The 22,882-nt window shown below is 41.0% G+C and overlaps 1 protein-coding gene across 3 annotated transcripts in view; it reads left to right on the top strand.

Annotated features, from left to right (window-relative positions):
* Positions 1 to 6,242: 6,242 nt before the first annotated feature.
* CBFB (core-binding factor subunit beta) overlaps positions 6,243 to 22,882 on the top strand; it is a 40,409-nt gene continuing 23,769 nt past the window's right edge. For 2 of the 3 annotated variants that reach the window (XM_075715295.1, XM_075715297.1), the window contains exons 1-3: positions 6,243 to 6,320; positions 6,540 to 6,626; positions 11,276 to 11,392. In XM_075715295.1, coding sequence (XP_075571410.1) covers positions 6,243 to 6,320; positions 6,540 to 6,626; positions 11,276 to 11,392 — 282 coding nt within the window. The remainder of the gene's footprint in view (positions 6,321 to 6,539; positions 6,627 to 11,275; positions 11,393 to 22,882) is intronic. The other variant, XM_075715296.1, reaches the window with a different exon arrangement.

Below are 22,882 nucleotides of genomic sequence, written 5' to 3' on the forward strand. Positions count from 1 at the left end.
TGTTTCTTAGCCAGGCTCTCTTCTTGTGACCACTTAGTGTCACCCTGATTCCTTCATGTGGCAGAGAACATCAGATATCCTGGGTGGGCAACTTCATGTCTGCTCTGAGCTGCCAGTTTACTACAGCTGGGTTGTGCTGGGCCTAAGGAACCAAAACTGTCTGCATCATCCATTCTCATGTTGCTTCCTGGAAGCCCTTGAGATCTGAAAATCTGCAGGGACTTCTAGAACAGCTACAAGATTACAGACCTTGACCAACCCTTTTATGTCTTGCTGTGCTTTGTGTTTCTTAGAACACGTAAAAGGCTCTCTACCAGAGCATGCCACCCCCCAAAACCATGCATGTACTTTTGAATGAGTTTTTAATGGATTAAGAAATGCAATGTAATGAGACAGTGTGGCTGATAGCGGCACAGTAGACAACACACAGGCAAAAGCTATGCCTGAACAACATACAGTTGAGTGCCATTAGTATTGTCTGTATGCTGATAGCAGCATCTTCAGAACTAATTTCACAAAGGCAGTTTTTAAACACTTCCTTTTATGTATGTAGGCTTGGGTGAGTCATGCCTTGTGCTCGGTGAAACTTTCTCCTCATTGCTCAACATCAGGGATAACAACAGTGCCTGGCTCTTTACATAGAGATCTTGATATCTTCATCTGGAGATATCAAGTCACTTGATAGGTGAGGGAATTGAGGCATGAGAGGTGAAGTGATATGCCCAAAGTCACTTAGCAGGCCGCAGGCAAGGCTGGAAGAGGCATCCAGTCCTGCCCTCTGCTCACCAGACAATGGGGGCTCTGAGTTTGGCTAATATTTCTTTTCACAGTTTCTGCTGCGATTGGCAAAATGAAAAAAGGGGGTTTAACATAAAAGCTGTATAGTTCCATTGCTAAAACGTGTATAGACAGCACAGAATCATAGAAATGTATACCTACTTTGCTCATTATCACTGTTCCCAATAACCAATATGAAAGTCAAGTAGCCTTCTGGGATAATCTGGTTTAGTTCTCTAATTGTGTAGTTCAGCCTCCGTTGCATCATCAGAGGAATAATTGGTTCTGATGTTCTCGAGTTTCAATTCATGTTGGTTTCTAGAAAAACATCTGTACTCCCCTGGTTAATTGAAAGAATTTAAACAGATTGTCAATTCATTATGATGTTGTGTTTTCCTAAGACAGTGCCAAGCTCAATCAGAGGCTGCCTTCGCTACATCAGACTCCTGTACCTGGTATCGCACTGTACTTCCATAGTTGCATGTCCCTGATCTTTTTATGATTAGTTGCTGGCATGCAAGTGTCAGAAGAGTGTATTCAGGTGGATGTCCCAGGCTGTGCTTTTGTGAGAGGTGCCACACATGTATGTTATTGAAACAAAGGCTATTTCTTTGTGAAGTACGCTGTTAAACTGCCAGTACTCAAAACCAGAAATAGCCCAGGGTGTCCAAATCACCCGGATGGGAAAGTATGGTTGTTTTTGCTGGCTTTTCATTTAGGTCTGCCCATGAAGACTTGGGTCTCTTGTTGCACTGTGGTAGTAACCCAGGTTGAAGCAGAGGTGTGAATGCAGCTACTCCTGTGCTAGGGTCATTGTGACTAGGGTGCTTGCTGGGGAGGCCAGGAATTTGGGCTTCAACAGCTTCAGTGTGGGAAAGGTCTCCCGTGCCCTGTGTGAGTACTCCAAATGCTTGGGAACAACAAAGGCAGGCAGGAGTCCTGTTCTGATAAGGGAGAGTCCCATTCAGTTATTTCAAGTAGCACCTGCAGGCATCTTCTTTTAGGACAAGGGTTCCAGCTTTGGTATCTGGAGTCAACAGATGCATCTCTCTTGCAGCCTGGTTTAGAGAAAAGAGAGATCAGGTGCTGCTTCCTCCCTCATACCTGCCGTGCTTAGCATTTTTTAACTGGTAGGCAGCTTCCCACCCACAATGTAAAATTAGATCATTTTGTTTAGCTGTTGTGGTATGGCTCTTATCTCTCTTTGTGTGCTATGTAAAATGTTTAGGTATCAACTTTGGACTTAGCCAAGTCCTGAAAGCTGCATGTTGTTGCATTTGGAGTCCCTTCATCCATCTCTACATAAAGTGCTTCCACAGACACAAATTGACTCTGACAGCTTGTGGCCCTCTGCATTGCCCATGTCCCTCATTAGTGTTGTTTTGGGAGTCCTGAGATAAGATAGATCTTTATGCTGATGTATGCAGGCTAGACACGAAAGGCTGCTCTGGAGGTGAGTTAGAGCATTTCATGGATGGTTTCTGCATGTGACTGTGGGTCCACGAACTGATCAGTAATACCCCACATCACGGGTGGGATGACTTCAGTGAGGATACTCTGGCTGGGAGCATCAGTTGTAGTAGTAGGGAAATAAAAATTAGTCTGGGGGAAAGAAGTCAATTCATCTGCTCAATTTCTCCCCCTCTCCCCAAATTTTGTAGAACCCATAAGCATGGACCTTGCGCAAGTGGTATGCACCTAACATGCATAATTATATCTTGCAAACAGTTTATTAATGGATCTATAATCATAGAGTAGCTTGTATATACATAACACTGGTGTTTGATTATGCTGCTGCTGCCATAGATCAATGGATACACAGGAGTCTTGCTCATTAGTGTCTCACATGCGTGAAGTCTGGAGAACAATATAACATTGGTGCCACGCAGTTGTTCATCAAATACTGCTACCTAGGGGAAACCAGAGGTTTTAAAGACATGGTGGAGAAGGGTTATAGAAAGTGCAGTATATACAGGACTTGTCACTCGAAGAAAGCTCCCTTTCTCAAAAACATCCCATCTGTAAATCTTTAAGTGGTCTTTTGTCTCAATTATCCATGCACTGTAAACATGTTAGATCTTATTTTGGAAAGGGATCTGTTCTGAGAAATAGCTCTGAAAGCAACATGCCTACAAGCTTGACCATTTCTATTTTCTGAAAGTGACTCACTCAGGGGCCTGATGAACAGCCTAAGTTCTTGTGAATCAACAGACCAAGGATTTGCAGACCAAGGTAACTCTACTAACATTTGAGCAGCCTGAACCACACTGAAAGAGTTTGCAGAGATTATCACCGAGACACCTTTAGGAAGCAGTTGCGTTTGGTTATGTGCAAGGAAAAAGGTTCTACTTGTTTTGGTGCATTGATGATACAGCACTAAAAACTAAAAGCACACACACAAAAAAAAAAAAGTTAGGTAAGCTGCAGAATTCCCATGAGTTTGTATCCCATCTCCAACATGATGACCTCAGCTTTCCCTCTCATGTCCCCCAGCTACCACCTGTGAAGCTGCTTCTGATCTATGTTGGCTGGCTGGCTGGTGGCCAGTGACTCTGGCCAAACAGGGTAAATAACTGTGGAAATTATGCACTAGCCTTTCTTGCAGCAAGGGCGTTAATTTTTTTGCCTCTCCTCTGTCTAGCTAGGAACAAAAAAAGTAGGAACTTCTCTGTCCTTAAGACCCAAATTGCCTTCTTAAGTGTTGGGGGCTGCATGGGGTAGAGAGAGGAAGAGCTGGTCTGATTTTACAAGCTTCCCTTGCTGAGAGAACAGGCCTTAAAATAATTGTTTTCTCTCTGTTATCTCTGTTATTATGTAAAGGAATCAGATCCCTTCACTAAGGAGGTATTCTTCAGAGCAGAAGTTCATTTTTTTTTTCTTTGGTGTCAGCTTAGTGTAGAGAAACTGGATAAATTCAGAAGAATAGTATGATACTGTGCCACTGTTTTTTGTCTCACCGCTTCTGCATCAGACCAACTGAGGCAACGAACAGAGGCAGTGTCTGATCTGTTACAGACTTTCCAATAATATTGACTCACTTTATTTAAAACAAAAACTTTGCAGTGGAGAGATGAAAACTCCAGGATGACAAATGTTAAACAAAGAGCTGCCTGGAGGAAAGCAGTCAAATTTGATGTTGTTTCCAAAGTCTTGAAAAATACATGCCAAGGTCAAAAACTCAAACTTGCTAGGTGATTATGTCTCCAGTTTCTTATTTTAGGTCTTTACAACCACTCATCTTGCTTTTGACCTTGGTAATTTTTTTTGCAAATTGTTGTTTGGAAGAAGGCACAGGCAGTTTGGGGAGGGGTGAGGAGGTGGGAACTGGGAACTGGGCAATGTACTAGCAAGTAGTGAAAGATTATTGAGGGTTAAGAGAGCAGATTTCTACCTTATGAAGTTGGCAGTTCTCCTGCAGGTCTACGCTCTTGGTATTGATCTTGCTGTAAGACGAATAGCGATGGATTTTTATTTAAAAAAAAAAAAAAAAGTCTTATTTTGGGACCTTTAAATGTGCCTGACATTCAGAAGAATTTTGCTTAAGGGTTGGTATTAATCTATATGAGTCAAGATAATATATAAGATTTTTATATTTTCAATCTCTGTGCATTTTCTTTTAAGATTTGGTTATTATTGAAGCTTTTAGAAGTTCTTTTAGTGCTTTTAACTTCTGAATTTACACATGTATCTGCACTACAGTAACGTACCAAAAATGGGAAGATACAGCTTGAACGAATACACAGTTACTGCCTAAATCTGCAGTTCACAAATGTATTAAACTTCTCTTAGAATATTTTCTACATTTAGAAAAAAAACTTATGCAGTTTTTTTATGAAGTCTGTATACAATTAGTTAAAAGATACAGACGCTTCCCTCATTTTTTATTAATTTGCTCGTACTTGATTCAAATCATGCCTTCTGGCTAACCTTACCATTGCCCTCTCCCAATTTGCATGAGTACGTGTAAAGTTAAGATTGTAATACTGAGAGATTAGAAAACCTCATTTCTTTATCAAAAGATCTAATACGCTCTAATATTTTTGTGTTGGCAATAGGTATCATAATATCCAACTGGTTTTTGGCATGTGCAGCTATCCTTACGATGCTCCAGAGCTGCTAAAAAGCTGGGGCAGTGGTTGTAGGGAAAAAAAAAAAAAAATCAAGGTATGTATGAAAAAAATATGGATTTAGGGACATGTGGTGTGTGTCCTGCTGTGCTCTTTGATTGAATTAGCTCCCGTAAAATGCCCGTTGGTGAAGATGAAGAACCAAGAGTTCAGGCTGCAGCCTTGGTGCTGCGTTTTTTAGCATGCGAGTAAGCGAACTTTTCACGTGCTGGCCGAACCCGTGTGCTGGGTTTTTTTGCTCTAGGCCAACACCAAGATTTCCAAGCCACGGAGCAGCCCTGCTGTGCCTTTCGAAGCGGCGGGTGCTCCTGCTCCCCTCGGGAGCGGGCCCCTCGCCCCGCGGTCCGTGTGCGGCTCGGCTGCTGCTGCCGGGGGCGCCGCTCCCCGCGGCTCTGGGACCGAAGGGGCGCAGGGACTGAGGCAGCCCCGCCACAGCCGCCTTTGGGACGGCAGCTGGGCAGAGGCGAGCTGTCCTTCGGCAGCGGCGAGGTACGGCGCTGCGGCCACCCCTTGGGCTAGGCCGGGCCTTTACGCTGGCTCCTGGCCCGGGGTCGTCCTCGCTCACCGCCGGGGGAGGCCGGCACGGCGCCTACCTGCCCCCTCCCCACCACCACCACCACCCCCCGCCTGGGCGGCACGGCGCGGCCGCCTCCCCCCTTCTCCCAGCCCAAGCGGCACGGCCGGAGCAGGTGCAGGGGGCGGCCCGGGAGGGCCGGGCCGAGTCCCCGCTGTGAGGGGATGGGTAGCGCCCCATCGCCAGCGGGGCAGAGGCGGGGGCGGCCGCCGCCCGCCCGCGGCAGGGCCCAGGCTGCTCCCCTCGAAGCAGGAAGCCGGAAACGATCGAGACGAGCGGCGTTAGACAGGGGGGAGCGGGGGGGAGCGGGGTCGCTCCCCCCCGGGCCCTGCGGGGCGCCTCCCCCCCCCCCCCCTCCGGCGGGCACTGACTCATCGCCCTCGCCCCGCTTCCCGCCTCTGAGGGAGGCGCGCGAGCCCCGCGGCGCATGCGCGGCGGCGGCGGCGGCGGAGTTGTGAATGGTGCGGCTGTTCGGCCGGAGTTTGCCAGCCGGGGAGGAAGTCGGGTTGGGGGGGGGGGGCGGGAGCGGGCGGCGCGCGGCGGCGGCAGCGCGAGCTCCGGCGGCGGCTGCTGCTGCTGCTGCTCTGCGCGCGCGGCGGGGGGAGGAGGGAGGGGGAGGAGGCGGAGGAGGGAGGGAGGGAGGGAGGGAGGGAGGGGGGCGCCGGCGGCGGCGGGGGCTAACAAAGGGCGAGGCGAGCGCTGGGGCTGGGACAGCGCGGGGCGGGCGGGAGGGAGGGAGGGCAGCCGGCGGCGGCCCCACCACCATGCCGCGGGTTGTCCCCGACCAGCGGAGCAAGTTCGAGAACGAGGAGTTCTTCAGGAAGCTGAGCCGCGAGTGCGAGGTGAGGCGGCGGCGGCGGCGCCCCTTCCCTCCCTCCCTCCCTCCGCGGAGGAAAGTTTCCGCGGGCCGCGGAGGGGCCGGGGGAGCCCCGCGCCTCGCCTCGCCTCAGCCGCGGCGGGGGAGCCGAGCCCGGCGGCGCGGGGAGGCGCAGTCTCTGCACTCCGCTGCCCCCTTATCGCCGGGATTGGCCCCTCCTGATTGCGCGCCCTGTTCCCCGCAGATTAAATACACCGGCTTCAGGGACCGGCCCCACGAGGAGAGGCAGGCCCGCTTCCAGAACGCCTGCCGCGACGGCCGCTCCGAGATCGTAAGTGGCGCCGCGCTCCCCTCGGGGCCCGCCGGGACCGGGCCGGGGCGGCCGCCGGCGCCTCTCAGCCGCGGGCGGGGTGACGGCCGCTCCCGGGCCCCCCCGCCGCTTTGCCCCCTCCGCCTCTTTATTATTTGTTTTTTTTAAATAAAATAAAAGTTTCGGGGGGCCTTCGGGGAGGAGGAGGAACGCTTCGAAGTGGCTAGGCTAGAACGCTTGGCGCTGGGTGTGGCGGGAGCGGACGGTGCGCGCTGTTGGTCGCGTCTGGGTGGCCGCGCCGCGCCGCAAAGTTTTCCTCAAGGAAAAAAAAAAAAAATTACATCTGCGCCTTTCGAACGCTGAGGGAAAGGAGGCTTTCGCTTAAAGCCGGGATTTCTTTCCCCTTAAGAACAGTGTTTTTTCGCTAGAACGCGTCAGTTGCTCTGCCTTCACTAGAGCAGTAAAAATGTAGCTGACTTGAGCGCTGGGGTTAAAGGGAGGTGATAGGTAGGGGAGGAAAATCTCTCAGAGCCGTCAGAGCCACCCGCGAGTGTGAATTGGCTGTACTTCCTTCCCTGGGCACGTGTTTCAATTGTAAGCTGCTTATTTCAGTATTCAGCTTCTTTTTTGCCCCCCCCCCCCCCCCCCCCCCCCTTTTTTTTTTTTTTTCGGAAACAGTAGCTTTCAGAAATGAGTAAAATTGTTCAGAAAGATACTAGCTAAAAGTTTCGGATGAGCTGTTTGATGTATTTGTGAACTAAGTCAAATGCTTTTAAAATTAGGCTTTGAAACTTGCAACTTCAGCCCCATTTTTCTCATTCATTAAGGTTAGTTATAGTCTACTCTCTTCTGAATTAAGAAGTGAGATGAAGTATGGCTTGGAGTAGTCAAGAACTGACTAGTTATTTCCTGGTTTGATTTCTGCTATATGTTCCTTCTGTAGGATCAGTGTGTCTCATAGCATTGTTGTTATGTTCTAACTCTGCTGTTCTTAAAATGCAGAAGTAACCTCTTTTTCATTTACAGTATATAATGAAAGACAAGGTAAAAACTCCCTTCCCATAGAAAATAACCCCTACTTTCACCAAGTTTGCTTCATGATGATTCTTTAATTTCATGTGGTATAGATATTGCTAGTCAGTTCACAATGAAATTATTCTTATGCATGTCCAAACAAATATAATTGAATACCAGTTACTGTAACTGATCTTGTTTATTTGCATTTGGGAGTAAAAGGATATACACTGAAGTACACGGTTATCTTTTACTGAGTAACTTTATTCTAGCTGAATCTTATCCCTGCTTGTTATCTGTGGTCTTAGAACCTGTAGTAGTATTTTGTGAGAGGCCTCCTGTAGTCGGTCTCTTAATTTCACTGGTTTTTTTTCCATTCTTTTTTCATTGGGCATGTTTGTTTCCTTTAAAAAGTCACCAGGGAAACAATGGGTAGGTAAGGAAAACTGTTTGCTAGCATTTGTAGTTCCTGAACAGGTGAAAGTGCATACTACACCTGAGTCCTTCCCTTAACAAAAAAAAAAAAAAAAAAAAAAAAAAAAAAAAGACATGTAACTTATAAACTAGCTTTCTAATGTAGCTGATGCAGTTATTTATATAAATGGGAAGTCACTGTAGTTTCACCTTTGTACTTCTAAGCCTGCTGCTGTCTTTTTTCTCTGCCAGAACTTCATCCCTTGGAAGCAACCGGTGATGCCTGTTCTACGTATTTTTAATTCGACTTAATTACAAAACAGCCTCTAAATTTCTTCATCTGAAACATCTGGTTTTGTTTTGTGAACAGCACACAAGTAGTCAGGTTTATTTAGAAAAGTGTGTAATGACTGATGTTGAAAAGAGCTAGTAATTTTACTTTTTTTTTTTAGTCTTGAACGTTTTTCCAGACATCAAGGATTTATTCTTTTATCTCTAAAGGGAGCCTTTGCAAATGACGTTACATGTTTTTAAGGAGGCAAGAAAACAGAGAGAACAGCTTAGGGATTTAATGTAAAACTGGCAGTAGGTTGTTGGTTAGTTCTGTCAAATAACTCTTGATTGAATAAAGAAAATAATTACCAGTAGTACTGAGAAAGTAACTGTGAAATATTAAATAAGATTTCAGGTTTACTTATATTGCTTTGATAACTTGAAAATAACTTTACATGTTCAATTTGGTTTGGGAGACTTCCTGACTACCTATTTGTTTGGAAGGTACTTGCGTTTACGTTGTCTACGTGTGGGTCAGATCGCCCTTGTACTACCTGATTGCAAAATTTGAGGCATGTGTGTACGATAGCATTTCAGACTGAGCTTTAAAAGGTTCTGCATAGAAAATTATAATTTACTTGCTTTCAAGTGTAAGACCAAAGTAGTAGTGTGACTTTTCTTTAAATTTTTTAAAATTTGCTTGTTACTAGAAGAAAACTGTTGGATTTGGTGTAGTCCTGTGTGGTTACTAGTGAGACTGTTTGAGTCTTTCAGGATTGACCTATGATTTTGATTTGAGAAGCACGTGGGTATTTTAAATGGATGGTTTTATCTGTTGAAAGGGAGGGAACAGGCTTCAAAAATCCAGAGAATAAATATCTACATAGCTTTTTAAATTGCCTGTGGTTTAAATGTTGCCCGCATGACTCCATGAAGATGTGGGAATTTGTGTACTTTCATTTTCTTCTTTTCTCTGATATTTTTCCCATGGTTTTTTGTGGCCCTCCAGCACAAGTTGAGGTGTGGAAGCAGGGGGGCATGGGCACTTCACCAACTCGCTCAGTTTCCCAGAAAGCAAGTATAGTACTTCTGGCCAGGTATCCTTGGGGCTTGCAGAAACTGAAGTGGTCTGGAGGGCTGCAGTGGTCATCTGGTTTACACTCAAAGATCTCACTCCTTGGCATTTTGTTTTAAGTGTATAAATTAAGGAGTATAAAACGTATTTGCTAAAGATGCTCGGAGGTGGGAAGGTACTTCTTGAACAGGCTAAGTGGTAATGACTTATAAGTCAAAAATATTTGCAGATAGGTATAATTTTTTTTGTTGTTGTCGGTACATAAATAGAATCACTTGGAAAAGCAAAGGGATAATAACAAGCTAGTCAGTCTGATACTGATGGTCTGCAGCCCTTGCAGTTTTGATGTTTCCTATTAGTGCAAGTGTATCCTCGATGAAGCTTCTATTACATTGAAATGTTTGTCTTTGCATATTGTAGGGCAAACAAATATTAATGTACCAATACAATACCCCCCCCCCCCCCAGTATTAGTAGGACTGATTCATCAACTTTAATGACATTGAGAATGTGCTTAACAGGAGGTATTAAAAAAAAAAAAAAATCTGCTTTTAAGGATAGTCTGGAATGGAACCTGATTGCAGAGTATTAGTCTCTCTTGGCGGAGGGGGAAAAAGTCAAGACAAAGCACTTCTACTTTCAAAGTGGGAGGTATTAATTCTGTGACAGTTCTGGTCATGTACTGCAACGCTATCTATCTTAAATAACATGTAGAGCTATTGTGTCATAGGTAGCAGTACAGTTATACTGTAAAGTTGCTGAATTCTGGGTTGCATAAAAGGAATCTGCTTGTCAGAAATTAGAGTAGTATTTGTATAGCTTTTAAAAAAAATTGTATTCTGGGTTAATGACCATTTAAATCTGAGTGATCATGATAATCAGTATGGTTATCTGATTGCAACAAATTACATTTAACCCTGGGATTTTTATTAAGAGTTATATTCTGGGAGCATGTTCAAGTATTCACATGCTTACAGGACACATACATGTACCAGAGAAGGGTATAAATCCTGTGAATCCTACTTCTACTTGCAAAAATCATTTTTTATTTCATGTCTAGAAATTGACATACTCTCCATGGCTTGGAGTTGATAACATATACAAATAAATACAGAGAGTTTATAAACAAAACTGAATCTTATTTTCATTTGAAACCATAGAAAATTATTTACTTGAAAGCAATGTACGCTTTTTCTAACATGGTTAAGTCAGTCCCTTTAATGATTTTATGAAGGGCTGCAGCTGAGAATAATTCCTGTGGTTGCCTATTCTCACTGACACAGCATCTGCTGATTTGGATTTCACTGGTGTCTTAATGTGGCAAGAGGACTTCGTCCTGTGAAGTTTAATTGAGCTGTATATTGATGCTGCTTGCCTGTAGATGATAAAATAGGGATATTTACATTTCAGTTCAGATAAGTGTTTATCTAGGTACAAGTAGATTGTGAAAGGAAATGAGTCCTTTTCTCTCAAAAACTGTTGTCCCTAGTAACAGGTCTCAGGAGTTCATTTTCCTTCAGCAGTACTTCTTTTAGAGATATGCAAGCTCTTTTAAAAAGCATGGGCAATTTTTAATGTTGCAGGTATTAAGTTGGTGCAGGGTATCCAGACAGAACTGAAAGGACAGATTCTAGTGTCAGCAAAACTGATTTGAAAGAAGTATTGATTCCATGTTGTATTTTATATCTGAAGCAGCCAATGGCAAATGTTGTCAAAATGGAATCAGATGTTTGTAACTTAATACTTAAGAAAAACGATGAGTGCATGTTTTTGACTTTAAGTATTCTCTATGCTGCCTGGCTTAAGACATAAACTGATGTAAAAATAAATGACTGCCTGCATAATTTATGTAATGTCTTGCTCCCTGATCCTGTTTGTATTGATTTTTCTAAAAGGCTTTTGTGGCCACAGGAACCAATCTGTCTCTCCAGTTTTTTCCGGCCAGCTGGCAGGGGGAGCAGCGACAGACACCAACCCGGGAATATGTCGACTTTGAAAGAGAAGGAGGCAAGGTAAGAAGGAAATTGTTGCGACTGAAAGAAATTTTTATGTTGTGCTTATGATCTTATTAGTATGGACTGCATGTATGAGGCAAAATTACTAATATTTCACATCTCGGTGCATGCAGGTAGTCACATGAGTACAACTGAAAGCTGATAGGATAAAATCCGGTATTGCTTTGTTTTAAAGCATGTTAATATTTCTGGAGGGAAACACATGGGCAGTACTGGTGGCTTTTTATTATTTTGAAGAATAGAACTTTATTTCTACTGTCATACTATGATAAAATTTTGGGGATCAACTTAAACTTGGTGTTGGGTAGGTGCTTCTAAAATGGTTCAGAAATTAGACTTTGGCTAATGAATTGTGGTAGACTAATGAGAATTTGCACTTTGACAGGTTATTTCACTGGGTCTTATGTTGCCAGTTGATACAGCATTCAGTGTGCTGCTTAGTGGAATGAAGCTTTTTTTTTTTCCCCCCTCAGTTTCACCATGAGCTATAATACAGAAGAAGCATTGCTTTCAAAATTATTTTTGAATATTTTTTTTTCCTGAGGTGGTTGTCCCATAGACTGATATTGAAAGCTAGAATTCCGTAATGACAGTGATGGTTACTGTGAAGATGTATTAGATTTAAAGTCAGAAACCTTGCTTAGTCTTGTCAGAATAAAGTTACTGAAATCACTTAGAGCTGGTTTTGTTTTACAGGAAAAACATACCTTTAAAATGTAGATGCTGTCTCTTATCTGTGCTACTGTAGATGCTTTGGGACTGATCCAAAGATCACTGAATTCAATAGGAGACTTTCTGCAGACCTTAGCGGGTTTGGACCAGCACTGAAGCCTCCATAGCCTTTCTGTTTCAGGCTAATTTCTGTATAATTTTTTGTCTTTAAAGATTTGTAATAGACAGCAAAATTCTTGCTTTTGCCTAGAATTTTTTACCCACTTTTGTAACAAGTAACAGCTAATGCTACCAAACCTACCAGGCTGGAGGAAATATTTGAAGCATATTCAGGTTTAATGGCATATTGGGTCTTTTAAATGCTGCTAGGTGGAAGATAAATATTTCCTATAGTGGGAGAACTTGATTGGAAGAAAAAAAAATTCCTGAGGGCAGCTATGGTATTTGGAATTCAAGTTAATGAGTTTTTTTTGGAAAAAATTGTATTCCATTTAGTCCTGTGAGGCTAGCAGAAGTTTGACAAATTGGGGGAGAAAGGAGTGAAGTTGGCTATGCTGGGTACTGACTGCTTTGCTAAGGAAACGGAATTGAATCTGGCTCTTATTGAAAAATATTGATTCTGGCTCACAATTGAATGAGGAATTTTTCTTGTAATGTGTAAGAAGACTGAAGTCTCTCTTCTTGCCAGTTCAAAACTGATTTTATTTACTCCTATGATTTTTTTAACTTTGTTTTCTCTGAATGAATTCTTAAAGTACTGAACTACTTCATCCATTTTCTTGTGTTGTCTTAATCATGTAAGAGCGTGGTAGATATGCTGTGTATTAAAATAGAACATGAGCCTCATTAATGAATGCCACTCCCTGTTTTATGTGTGTTTACAGTAAATTCTAGAGTGCTTCACTAAAATATTCAGAAGAATTCATCTGAATGAGGCTAGAGGTGGGCAAACTAATAAATAGGAATAGTGTTATGCTGTGGTATGAACAAATCACAAATTCAGCATTGTAATCAAACTTCACTAGCGTAAATCACATGCGAATGCACCCTCACTCTGCACAGAATTAAGCTTGTCTGAAAGTAAGCCACTCCCATAACTTCAGAAGAGGAGTAAGCAGAATGGGAGAGTTTCTTATGTTATCCACAGAAACAGTTAAATGTTTCATATGACGCGTCTGAGATTTTGTCCTCTGTAGATTTTTTTGTCATTTGGTTTTATTAAGAATTTCTTTCATAGGCTTCAACAGTCTCTTAACACCATGTGATTTTTTGTAGCTCTGTGCAACATTGTTTTATGAGCTTTGATTCTTGAGGCAGTGCATAATGTGTGTTTGTTCATCACTGGATTTAAGCCAGCAAGGCATGTTTTTAATTATATGAATAAAAAAGGCTATGGGGGGAGCTGTCAGTTAATTATTATTTTAGGCATTAGTTTGAGATCTAGAATGTAGATAAACTTACCAATGCTAGAATATTTTTATTCTGGAATTCTGCTTCAGTGTTTGGCTAAGCAAATGATGGCCCAGAATAGTTTACCAGAGTTGAAGTATGTCACTGCTGTGCCTAAGCAGTTTTGTACACAGATTGACAAAGCTGCCAATGCAGCATCTGCTAGAATTGCTTTTTAAATGATTGAATTTTAGAAAGAGCAACACCCTTGTGAATCCATGTGAAAGTTGGGATTCTGTGAATATCTGCTTCATAGGCTTGAGGTTTTTCATTCTGGTATTTCTTAACTGAGGGGGTTTTCCTATGCTTAATTTGCCTTTTAATTTGATGCATCTGATGTTCACAGTGGGTGGGTAGGCCTCTAGTGGATACCCTGTCTTCATTAATTCAAGAATTGGATAGCTAAGTGTTCACTTCATATTTCTACACATTCTAAATTCAGGCTTAACATTTTTTTTTTGAGATAGTTGTAACATTTTGTGCTGTCTTTGACCTGCAGCAAATTTGTGTATTTGAGCAATTTTTCAGGTTCATCATAGCAAAAGAAAAAAAGAGCACTAAAAATAGGTCCCTAGATTGTAAAAATCATAGAACATTGCATTTCATTGTGATTGTGTGTGGGGGGTGGGGTGCGTCAAATTTGATGTATGTCCTGTTTTTGAATATCCAAACCATACCAAGGCTTCCTGATCCTTTGTATTGTCAGCTAATGTCCAGGTTTGGGGTGTGCGTGTGTTTGAAAACAAGAATAAGTGAATAGATATTGTTAAGAAATTCAGAGGCAGACAGTGTAGTAGTTTAATGTATTGCCTGAAATCTCACATAATTGAACCCTGGAATGAAATGGAGAGCTTTACTTTCACCTTGGTTCTTTGGTATCATTAATTACTTAGACTAGTTTTATTGTGCTTAATGAAGTTCTTTAATTTTTACTTCAGTTTTGTACTGATACCGTATGAACTTCAGGCTGAACTGTGTGTGGACTTAGTGCTTCTTAAAGTCTGATTTTATTGAAAGTCCCCTTGTTTTGTTAAGAACTGTGATGAACTTTCTTTGCATGATTCATTTTGTATGTGTCTTACAGTAAGATAAAATGTCCCTGGTTTTCATTTGTTACTCAAGATGTTTCTAAAGCTCTGGTCTTTCTTACCTGCAAGAACATTACTTCTTGGATATCCTTTTGTATTGTTTAAATACCATTTACTACCCTGATGAAGTGTGTGAAGTTGGTTTACTTCCCCTCTGCTTTGTATTACTGTTCTCCATCTCATTTCTAATGCAGCTTAACTTCCTGTCTGCTGTTCAGTGGCAGTTGCTCATAAAGCAGAATCTTCAACACGGGCTTATTTCAGTATCATGTGCTATGAACTCCGCAACTTTGGAGGAAAGCACATCAGACACAATTTAAATTGATTCAGAGAGCCTGGTATGCCGCATGTGTGATGTAGCTAGGATTTCTGCTCATTAGACCATTAACTTTTCTAGCCATAACTAAAAGTTGCTGGACTTCAGTTCTCTTCTTGAAGATGCTGAGTTTCTACTCATGCAGTTTTTTCTGTCCTAACTGGGATATTTTGTTTGGCTATAAGCTGATGTTAAGTGCTTGGATGAATCTAAAAAAATTAAAATCTCTGTTGTGCTGCAGACATTACAGCAGTTACAGATATGAGAGAGAAAGGTGCTGCATTTGAATCAAAACTATTTAAATGGCAGCCAACAGCACCAGTTTTCCACTTGTGTCCTCTTTTCTCACTAGAGGTTTGATAGATAGGACTTGTGCCTAAATCAACTTCTCCTTTTCTTTTTGCAGCCGTCTGTGTGTGGCAGAGGTGTATGAGCATGTAAGACTTCACTTAGAAAACTAGCAAATGTCAGCCTTTAAATGGTACCGTGCACATTCTTTGTGGATCGTCTCTTAATGTGTGAGGACATTTTGTTTCCCAGGAGCTGTCCTGCTCATGAACGCTTTCTCTTGCAGAACAGTCTTGTTGCTTACAGATCTGAACTTGAGCTGAGGTTCATTGTGTAGCTCTGTACAGTCCTTCACTGATTTTTAGGCTAGTCTCTTAATGCACTGGTGGGTTAGGATAAGGATATTTTGGGGTCAGGTTTTTATCATGTTCATCTGCTGTTCTCTCCCTTTGTGTTGGCAGAATGATAGAAAATTCCTCTTCTGGCTTAGTTTCAGCTTACTTCAGGAATGCGAAGCAGGGAAGATCTGTTTGGTGCCTGTCCTCAGAGCTGGTGCTTTTCCCGAGCACCCTTAAACAACTGTTCATCCTCCTATTCGGGTCTACCTGATGACCCCACAACCCCAAAACATTGTGGAAACTGGGAGCGATTCTGTGAAGAGGAGCTGGTGGTCAGTGAAGGCACATCAGCTGCTGAACTGTCTGTGTGCTTGGGCCCTTTGGGGTGCTTTTGCCTGCTTCAGCCAAGGGATGTGGCGTTGCCCTGATGAAGCCCACATCACTGTCCTTCCTTCTTACCTTTCTCAGGCTTTTTCTGTAAGCTTTAAACAAGAATGTCAGTGTGTGGTTTTTCTGACAGCAGATGAATGGGTTTGGTGGTGTATCCCATTTGTACCCAGCCTGGCTGAATGGCTTAATTTTTTTTTTTTTCTTGGAGTTGCATTGTGGGAGTCCTGCAAAGGCTTGGTGAATGAACAGTCCGTTTTCCTGGATGGTCCCCTTGATCAGTTTCCATCCAGGATCATCTACATAGTTTGGGTAAAATACTGTTTTTCTATAGATGCTTGTGATTCTATATTTTATTATTGTGTTTGTGCTTAAGAGTCTTTTATTTAGGAGAGACTGCTCAGTTTCTTTTTTCCTCTTTTTTCCCCCAGTTACGTCATTTCTTTATGCTCCTATACCATTTTTGCTTTAGAGTGACACTTTTTCTTGTTTTGCTTAGATACTTTGAGGTGTTATTCATTATGACCTTCTATTGCATAGATGAGAGCTATTTAATTGAAACTCCATGTGAAGCCAGGTGGTCGTAGTGTATCTTTGCTTGCTCACTTTCCCTCAAAATTGGGAGATTCCTCTATCTGCATCCACTTTATACACTGTTAACAGTTAGGAACTTGGATTTTGGGAAGAGAAGTCTTTGGAGCTTATAGCTTTTTAGGTGTATGTTGTCCTGTACTGGCAAGCAGCCACTGACTGAGATTTGGACAGTTGTTCCCGAAGAGTGATTTATCGTAGGGTGCCCTCTGCCACTAGAGCATGAGTCACACCAGGCATCTCTCATGTGACAAGTAGCCACAGCCTTTTCCCCATAATCCTTTCACTCCCCCCATCCTCCAAATACTTTTGTTACTGCACACAGCCTTCTTCATGCATTATGGTACATGCAGTGACGATGCCATTTTGAAACAATGCTTATGAGCAGTACTTCCAGCACGGCTGTGCTGTTTGTGATGCCTACCTATCAACCCTTTCTGTAGGTCCTAAGTACTTAAGATCTGCCATCAGTAAACCTGCTTTTGATTAGCTTTTATGACATGTTGTAGAAGCAGTTATTCAGTCATATTTTATATATTACCTTAAGCTTTTTCTGGTGGTCTAAATGCACCCATTAGTGTTGTACAGACAAGACTTCAAATTTACTCATACCATCCTCCTAAAGTTTCCCAGAACAGGAACAAAAGCAGAGTTAGTGAGCTAAATTTTGCATTTGGGAACCAGCTATATTTAAGGACAGATGAGTGCTGTGTGGATGAAAGCAGTACTTGAGATCTCTGCAGCATAGATACTGGAAGAAATCCAGACATTTGGGTTGTTGAATCCTCTTGTTTGCGTATCAGTCTCCACTTACTAAGCAAAGTTGTTAACATTATGCTTCGCTGCTCTTCTTATAAATTAATAAGAAAAGTAAGAGCATTGCTGTTGGAGGATGACTGTTTCTTTGTGAAAAATCACTTAATACTTCATATTTTAAAAAAACCAAAAATTCAATAAGATGATGAAATATTTGCTACAAGAAACTGTCATTTTTCTGAAAGTTACTGAAATGTTGCTTCAAGCTTTATTGTCCAAAGTACAAGTAATAAAATTAGCTAATTAGCTTGCATAATTGCATATTTGATATTTAACAAGTTGGCCTGGTGAAATATGTACTGTGACAATAATATGGAAAAAAAAATGAGGACTCTTGCACAAGACTGCTATTCCAAGAACATGAGCGCTAATGAAAGGATCATTTTTTGGGGAATAGCTGATGCTGCAGATGTTTTGTCTAAGCAGAAAGTCTATATATTTTTGGTTACATTAGTATGAAGACTTGTATGTGAGATCCAAATTGTAGCTACTTGAGGAGTCTGTGCGGAACTTCTGCCTTTTTTCTGTATTTAAGATACTTTGCTTAAACGGTTGCAGGCAGCAGCTCTATGTTGTGGGACTTCTGGGTATGCAACTTGTTTTATCTGCTCATTTCAGTATAAATATGTCTTGTGCTGGGAGAATTCTTGTTGCATTTTGGCTAACGAAAGCTGTATTTATATTATTTGTTATCTTTATAACTGTGTTGATTTTTTTTTCACGATTTTGCTGTTTGAAGAACTTGGTATTAAACATGTATTTGAAAGTGCTAATTACTCTGAAGAAAATTCACATCCGTTGCTAATGATGTTTCTCTACAGAAGCTGATGGCTTTCTACAGAATAATTATGACACTGAAATTTTATGGGGTCATGAAAGCTAAATAGTTTTTAGGGTATACAAAAGACAAAAAATTACTAGGTTGTTTTATTTTAAGGCTTGATGCAGTACTACCTGTTGAATAAATGTTCATGCAGTTTTTCCAGCCTTGAATCCTGCTTAAGGGGGAAGGGTGAGGTTGTGAAAGTGCTCACAACATAATCAAAGCCAAACGGCAGAAGAGGGAACTTTTCTTGCCCTTCCCCTGCTCAGGTCAGTTCCTGGATGGTTTTTATTAGTTGCTTGCCCGTGTTGTCAAAATCAGGTACCTGCAGGTTGAGTATACTTGCATTACACGTTTCAAATTTTCAGTTAAAAAATACAGGTTTAATAGGCTATTTATTTGCATACAGGTAGCATGGTGTTTTGGATAGCATATGTTTTGGACAAACCTCTCTTTCTAAACCCTCTGTTGGAGTTTCTAGTTATAACTGCTTTTTGCTATGCTGTTTTCTGAAAGCTTGAAAAGAACTAATTTCCCAACCAATTTTGAAATTTCAGTCTGGAAAATGTGGCAGAAAACAGTGTGTGTCCTTGTTAGTTAACTGGTTTTGTGAGCATACGCATTCGTCAGTTACATGTGTGCATACTTAGAGCAGCAGTCTCCTAGCAATATTTTTCTGCAAAAACATTATTCTTTTCAAATGTTTCAAGAAAAATTGGCTCTTTTTTTAATGCATGTTGTTTCAGGAGAGTAAATTTAAAATCCAGCATCTTTGTCATGTAGAATCTAGTGGTAAAGATATACTCATAAAAGACTCAGTAAAGTTTCACAGGGGAAAACCCTGGCATGTATTTGCCTTTCAGATTATCCTTATATTCTGCTCATTGCATTTTTGTTGATCCTTAGTTCCAGCTATGTGGTTGGTTTTGTCTTTTTGAAGGCAGAGTGAGTCTGGGCATGAGGTGCATTTCATGTTGGAAGGCATTACACCTTTCTGTAGTGGCACTGCAAAAACAAGAAGCCACCTACTTTTTACTTTGTATTAGGTTTTTTTTTTTTTTTTATGGTTTTGGTCAAGTGTAGCGTATGCTTCCTGCTCAGTCCAGCAGTTGCAATATTTTAGAACTGTATCTGGAGACTTATTTGTTATGAAATGATGAGTGTAATTTCTGTGCAGTAGCATTTTAGTCTTTTTCTCTGTTAACTTCTAAGTATAAGTACTGACCAGTGATTTTAATCCAGGAATAAAATGCTGTAGTCTCAACAGATCTTAATCGCATTTGTTCTGACATCCTTAATGCTTCATATCTGTTCTTATAGACTTGGTTTTTAGTTAATTGAAATACTAACCTGCATAATTTAATGAAACATTGATCTGCTTTTGAAAAAGAGTCATGATCACATAGTTGAGCTAACTATGCAGGAAAAAACCCAGTAAAGAACAACAACCAAAAAACCATAAAAATACCAGGTTTTCTAAAAGTTACTTGTAAATTCTGTCTCTCCAGTGAAGCGAGGAAGATTCTTCTGCTATTCTTTTTTGAAGTTTTAGAAACCAAAACAAAAACCATCACTGTAGTATTTCAGTAATACAGAAAGCATGTTGAGAGAGGTTTTGTCACAGCTCTGATGCTACTTACAAAGACATTTTTAATGTGGTCCATACATGGATATTTTTACTACATAGAATTGTGAAAATGGATTGTACTGCATCTGAATTTTATCTAGATGGGCATTTTCTGAAACTTTAGTTTTATTTGTAATAGAAACAGGTGATTTATATAAGCATACTTAAAAATTGGCCAAAGTACGTAATACCAGACCATCAGGTTTTGCTATGAAGTTGAAAATTGTAGCAGATATTTTTCTGAGATGGTTTCCCAGTTGTGAATTAGAGTGCATTCTTTCTTGAGGGAATACACTAAGGGAATGCTATCACTTGTTATCCAAACACCTTCTGCTATAATTAGAGAGCTAAAATAGATTTTTGTGTTGTTGGTGTTCTTGAATGGAACTTACAGCACAGGTTTTGAGACTTTTTTTTTTTTCTTTTCCTTGACTGTGAAATGCCTTATGCTAATATTTCAAGCTGTATTTGAATCGCCTTTGACATTAACGTGTATATATAGGCATGTATAAATTCATAAGTTTTGGGGCAGGGAGGGGAAATAGACATACATTTAGGAGTCTAAAACTTGTATTAAAACCCAATTGTATTCCTCTGACTCCCGAATCTGACAGGTACAGTATTTTGACAAAGGTCAGACTAAATTAAAAATCTTTCTGAGAAATTAAATCACAGATGCAACTTTTCTAATACACTTTAAGCTTTAAATTTATCTTAATAAGATCCAGTACACAGAAGCGGAATGAACAAAAGATATATTGCTCTAAAGGGGGAAAATACTGGGGTTTAAAATCTTTAACAACAATTTTAACTGCTTACATACAACAACCCCCTGCAAATAATAGCTGAGCACAGGACTAACTAATTTAACTATTTTTACTTGTTGCTATTAAAATTCTAGTACAGGCTGTTAGCAATTAATGGGATATTTTGTATTTCAGCAAATTCTTTTCTTCAAGATATTTTTGTTCCTCACAGTGAGTGAGTTTGTATTTCCACTGCTTTTCATGATCTTAAAAGATTGTAGTATGAAAGACTGCATTTACAACTTTTATTTTCTTCGTTTTTTTTTTTTCCTAAGCATAACAGTCTGGATTGAGACTCTTAGCAAGCATACTGTTTTGTTAATATTTCTGGTTTTGCTTGAGGAATCGACCTTTGTCATAGCTGATGAAATAGAGTAACCGTATTCAATTTTGAATATTAAACTTTCTTTCCAGAAATTCTTCTTGTGGTCTACAAAAAATAATGCCTGGGTTGTTGGGTTTTTTGTTTATTTGTGTTTGTTTTTTGGGTGGGTGTTATGGCATGTGTAGGTAACATAGAGGAAAACTAAAAAGTTGAAATGGGCTTTTTCCAAAGAATATTTTGTGCACTACAGTAGGCCTGGTCATTCCTGGTCTCACCAGGCTGTTACCAAATTATTTACATAGCGTAAAGTTGCAAACGAAGTGTCTTTGTGTGATCACAAAAAGGAAGAGCTATAGGAACAGGTCACAGGCAGAGAAGTGATGGTGCTGGGCACTGTAGGGTCTCCTGTGCCCACCATGGTGTCCCTGGGCAGCCGTGCTGCTCCGGCCAGCACCGTGCCAGGAGTCCCACGTTGGCAGCTGCTCGTGAACCAGCAAGGGCCTGTTGTCGGTGGTGCGATACAGTTGTGACATAAGTGCCACCCCTGAGAAACGTAGAGCTGTGTTCATCTTGAAAGCCACAGTTTGGTCATCCATGTACAACTGTTTAGGAAAGACTCTTGTTTTGTCAGGAAGTGTCACTTCCCTTGCATTTTTACAAAATAGTGTAAGGTTTAAATTTTAACAAAACCTCATTTTCATATAGTGGAAGCTGTTTTAAGATGTAGCTTTCAAAACAACTTAGAAAACATTTTGTGTTTAAAGGAAGAATAATGCTTTGAGGCATGAGACAGAAGGATTGATCTAAATTTGTTGGATTTTTGAGCTCTTAAAGTTTGTAGTGATGTGTCTATTGTTCTAAGATTAAAAACACTAAAAAGTCTATTTCACTTATAGTGACTTTCTAAATGGGATTCTTTTAATTGTTTCTATTTACTGTTTCATTCCCAGTTAAAACTATGTTACAAAGGTTTTTGTTTTGGAATTGGACTGACAAAGTCTGATAAGTGCTGTAAGCTCTGTTCATGACTTTGTTATTTTTCACTAGTTTCTTTTAAAATATGAGCAATCGGTATGTAAAAGCGTAGTCTGAAGCCTTGTATGGAGTTGTTAGCTTTTGCTGTAACTTCAGTTGTTGTTATGCTAATGAAGGTACTATTCTGTTTTGCTCCCCAAATAATTGAGGATTTTAGTGTATAAATTCTGTTGCAAAGTTTTAGAAAACTTTTTTTTTTTCCTTTCATATGTTGCTTCCTCTCTTATGCTCTGCCTCCTTTTTGAAACCCAGGCTAGCAACCCTTCTCTGATTATGATATGCAAGTGAGAGTCCTGGTATTTGGGGAGGAAGGACTGACTCAACTTTACATTTTAAAACAGTCATGCCAAATCTGTATGGCAAGACCACAGCATTTTATTTATGAAAATTGTATATATACTCCTTTAAGATTTCTGTTAAAGGAATTGGGCGAATAGATAATTTCCTCTTTTAAGACTTCGACTAGGTAGTCTCCTTTTACTCAGCAGTGTATACAGACCATGTTACGAGAAGCTGAAATGATGTTAGCCTTAACCAATTTCTTACTTGGAGTAAATGTTTACAGCTGTTTCTTTCTTAGTGGTCAGTGTTTCATATATGAAGTCACTGGGGAGAGTGCTGTTTAAATATTTAAGAGTGGGGTATGATTCAGGGGAAGGTGGGATCAAAACTGGGTCGTATGTACTTGGCTCAACCAAGAGAGAGGCAGCTTGTGTGAGCAGTTATGAATGGGCAGATGTGTGTGTGATGAGGCAGACCGTGAGTCAGAACTGAGCCTCTTTGAAAAGAATGCGTTTTGCTCCAGCGTGCTGGGAAAATGAAAACAGAAGAGAGGGGACTGCGCCACTTCACTGGGGACTGGTGTTTCCTGGGGGGGTGAAGTTGGTCCCATCGGCGGCCGTTGTGAGTGTGCTGATTCATTAGTC

The sequence above is a fragment of the Pelecanus crispus genome, chromosome 8 (assembly GCF_030463565.1).
Source record: "Pelecanus crispus isolate bPelCri1 chromosome 8, bPelCri1.pri, whole genome shotgun sequence".
In the NCBI taxonomy this organism is placed as follows: Eukaryota; Metazoa; Chordata; class Aves; order Pelecaniformes; family Pelecanidae; genus Pelecanus; species Pelecanus crispus.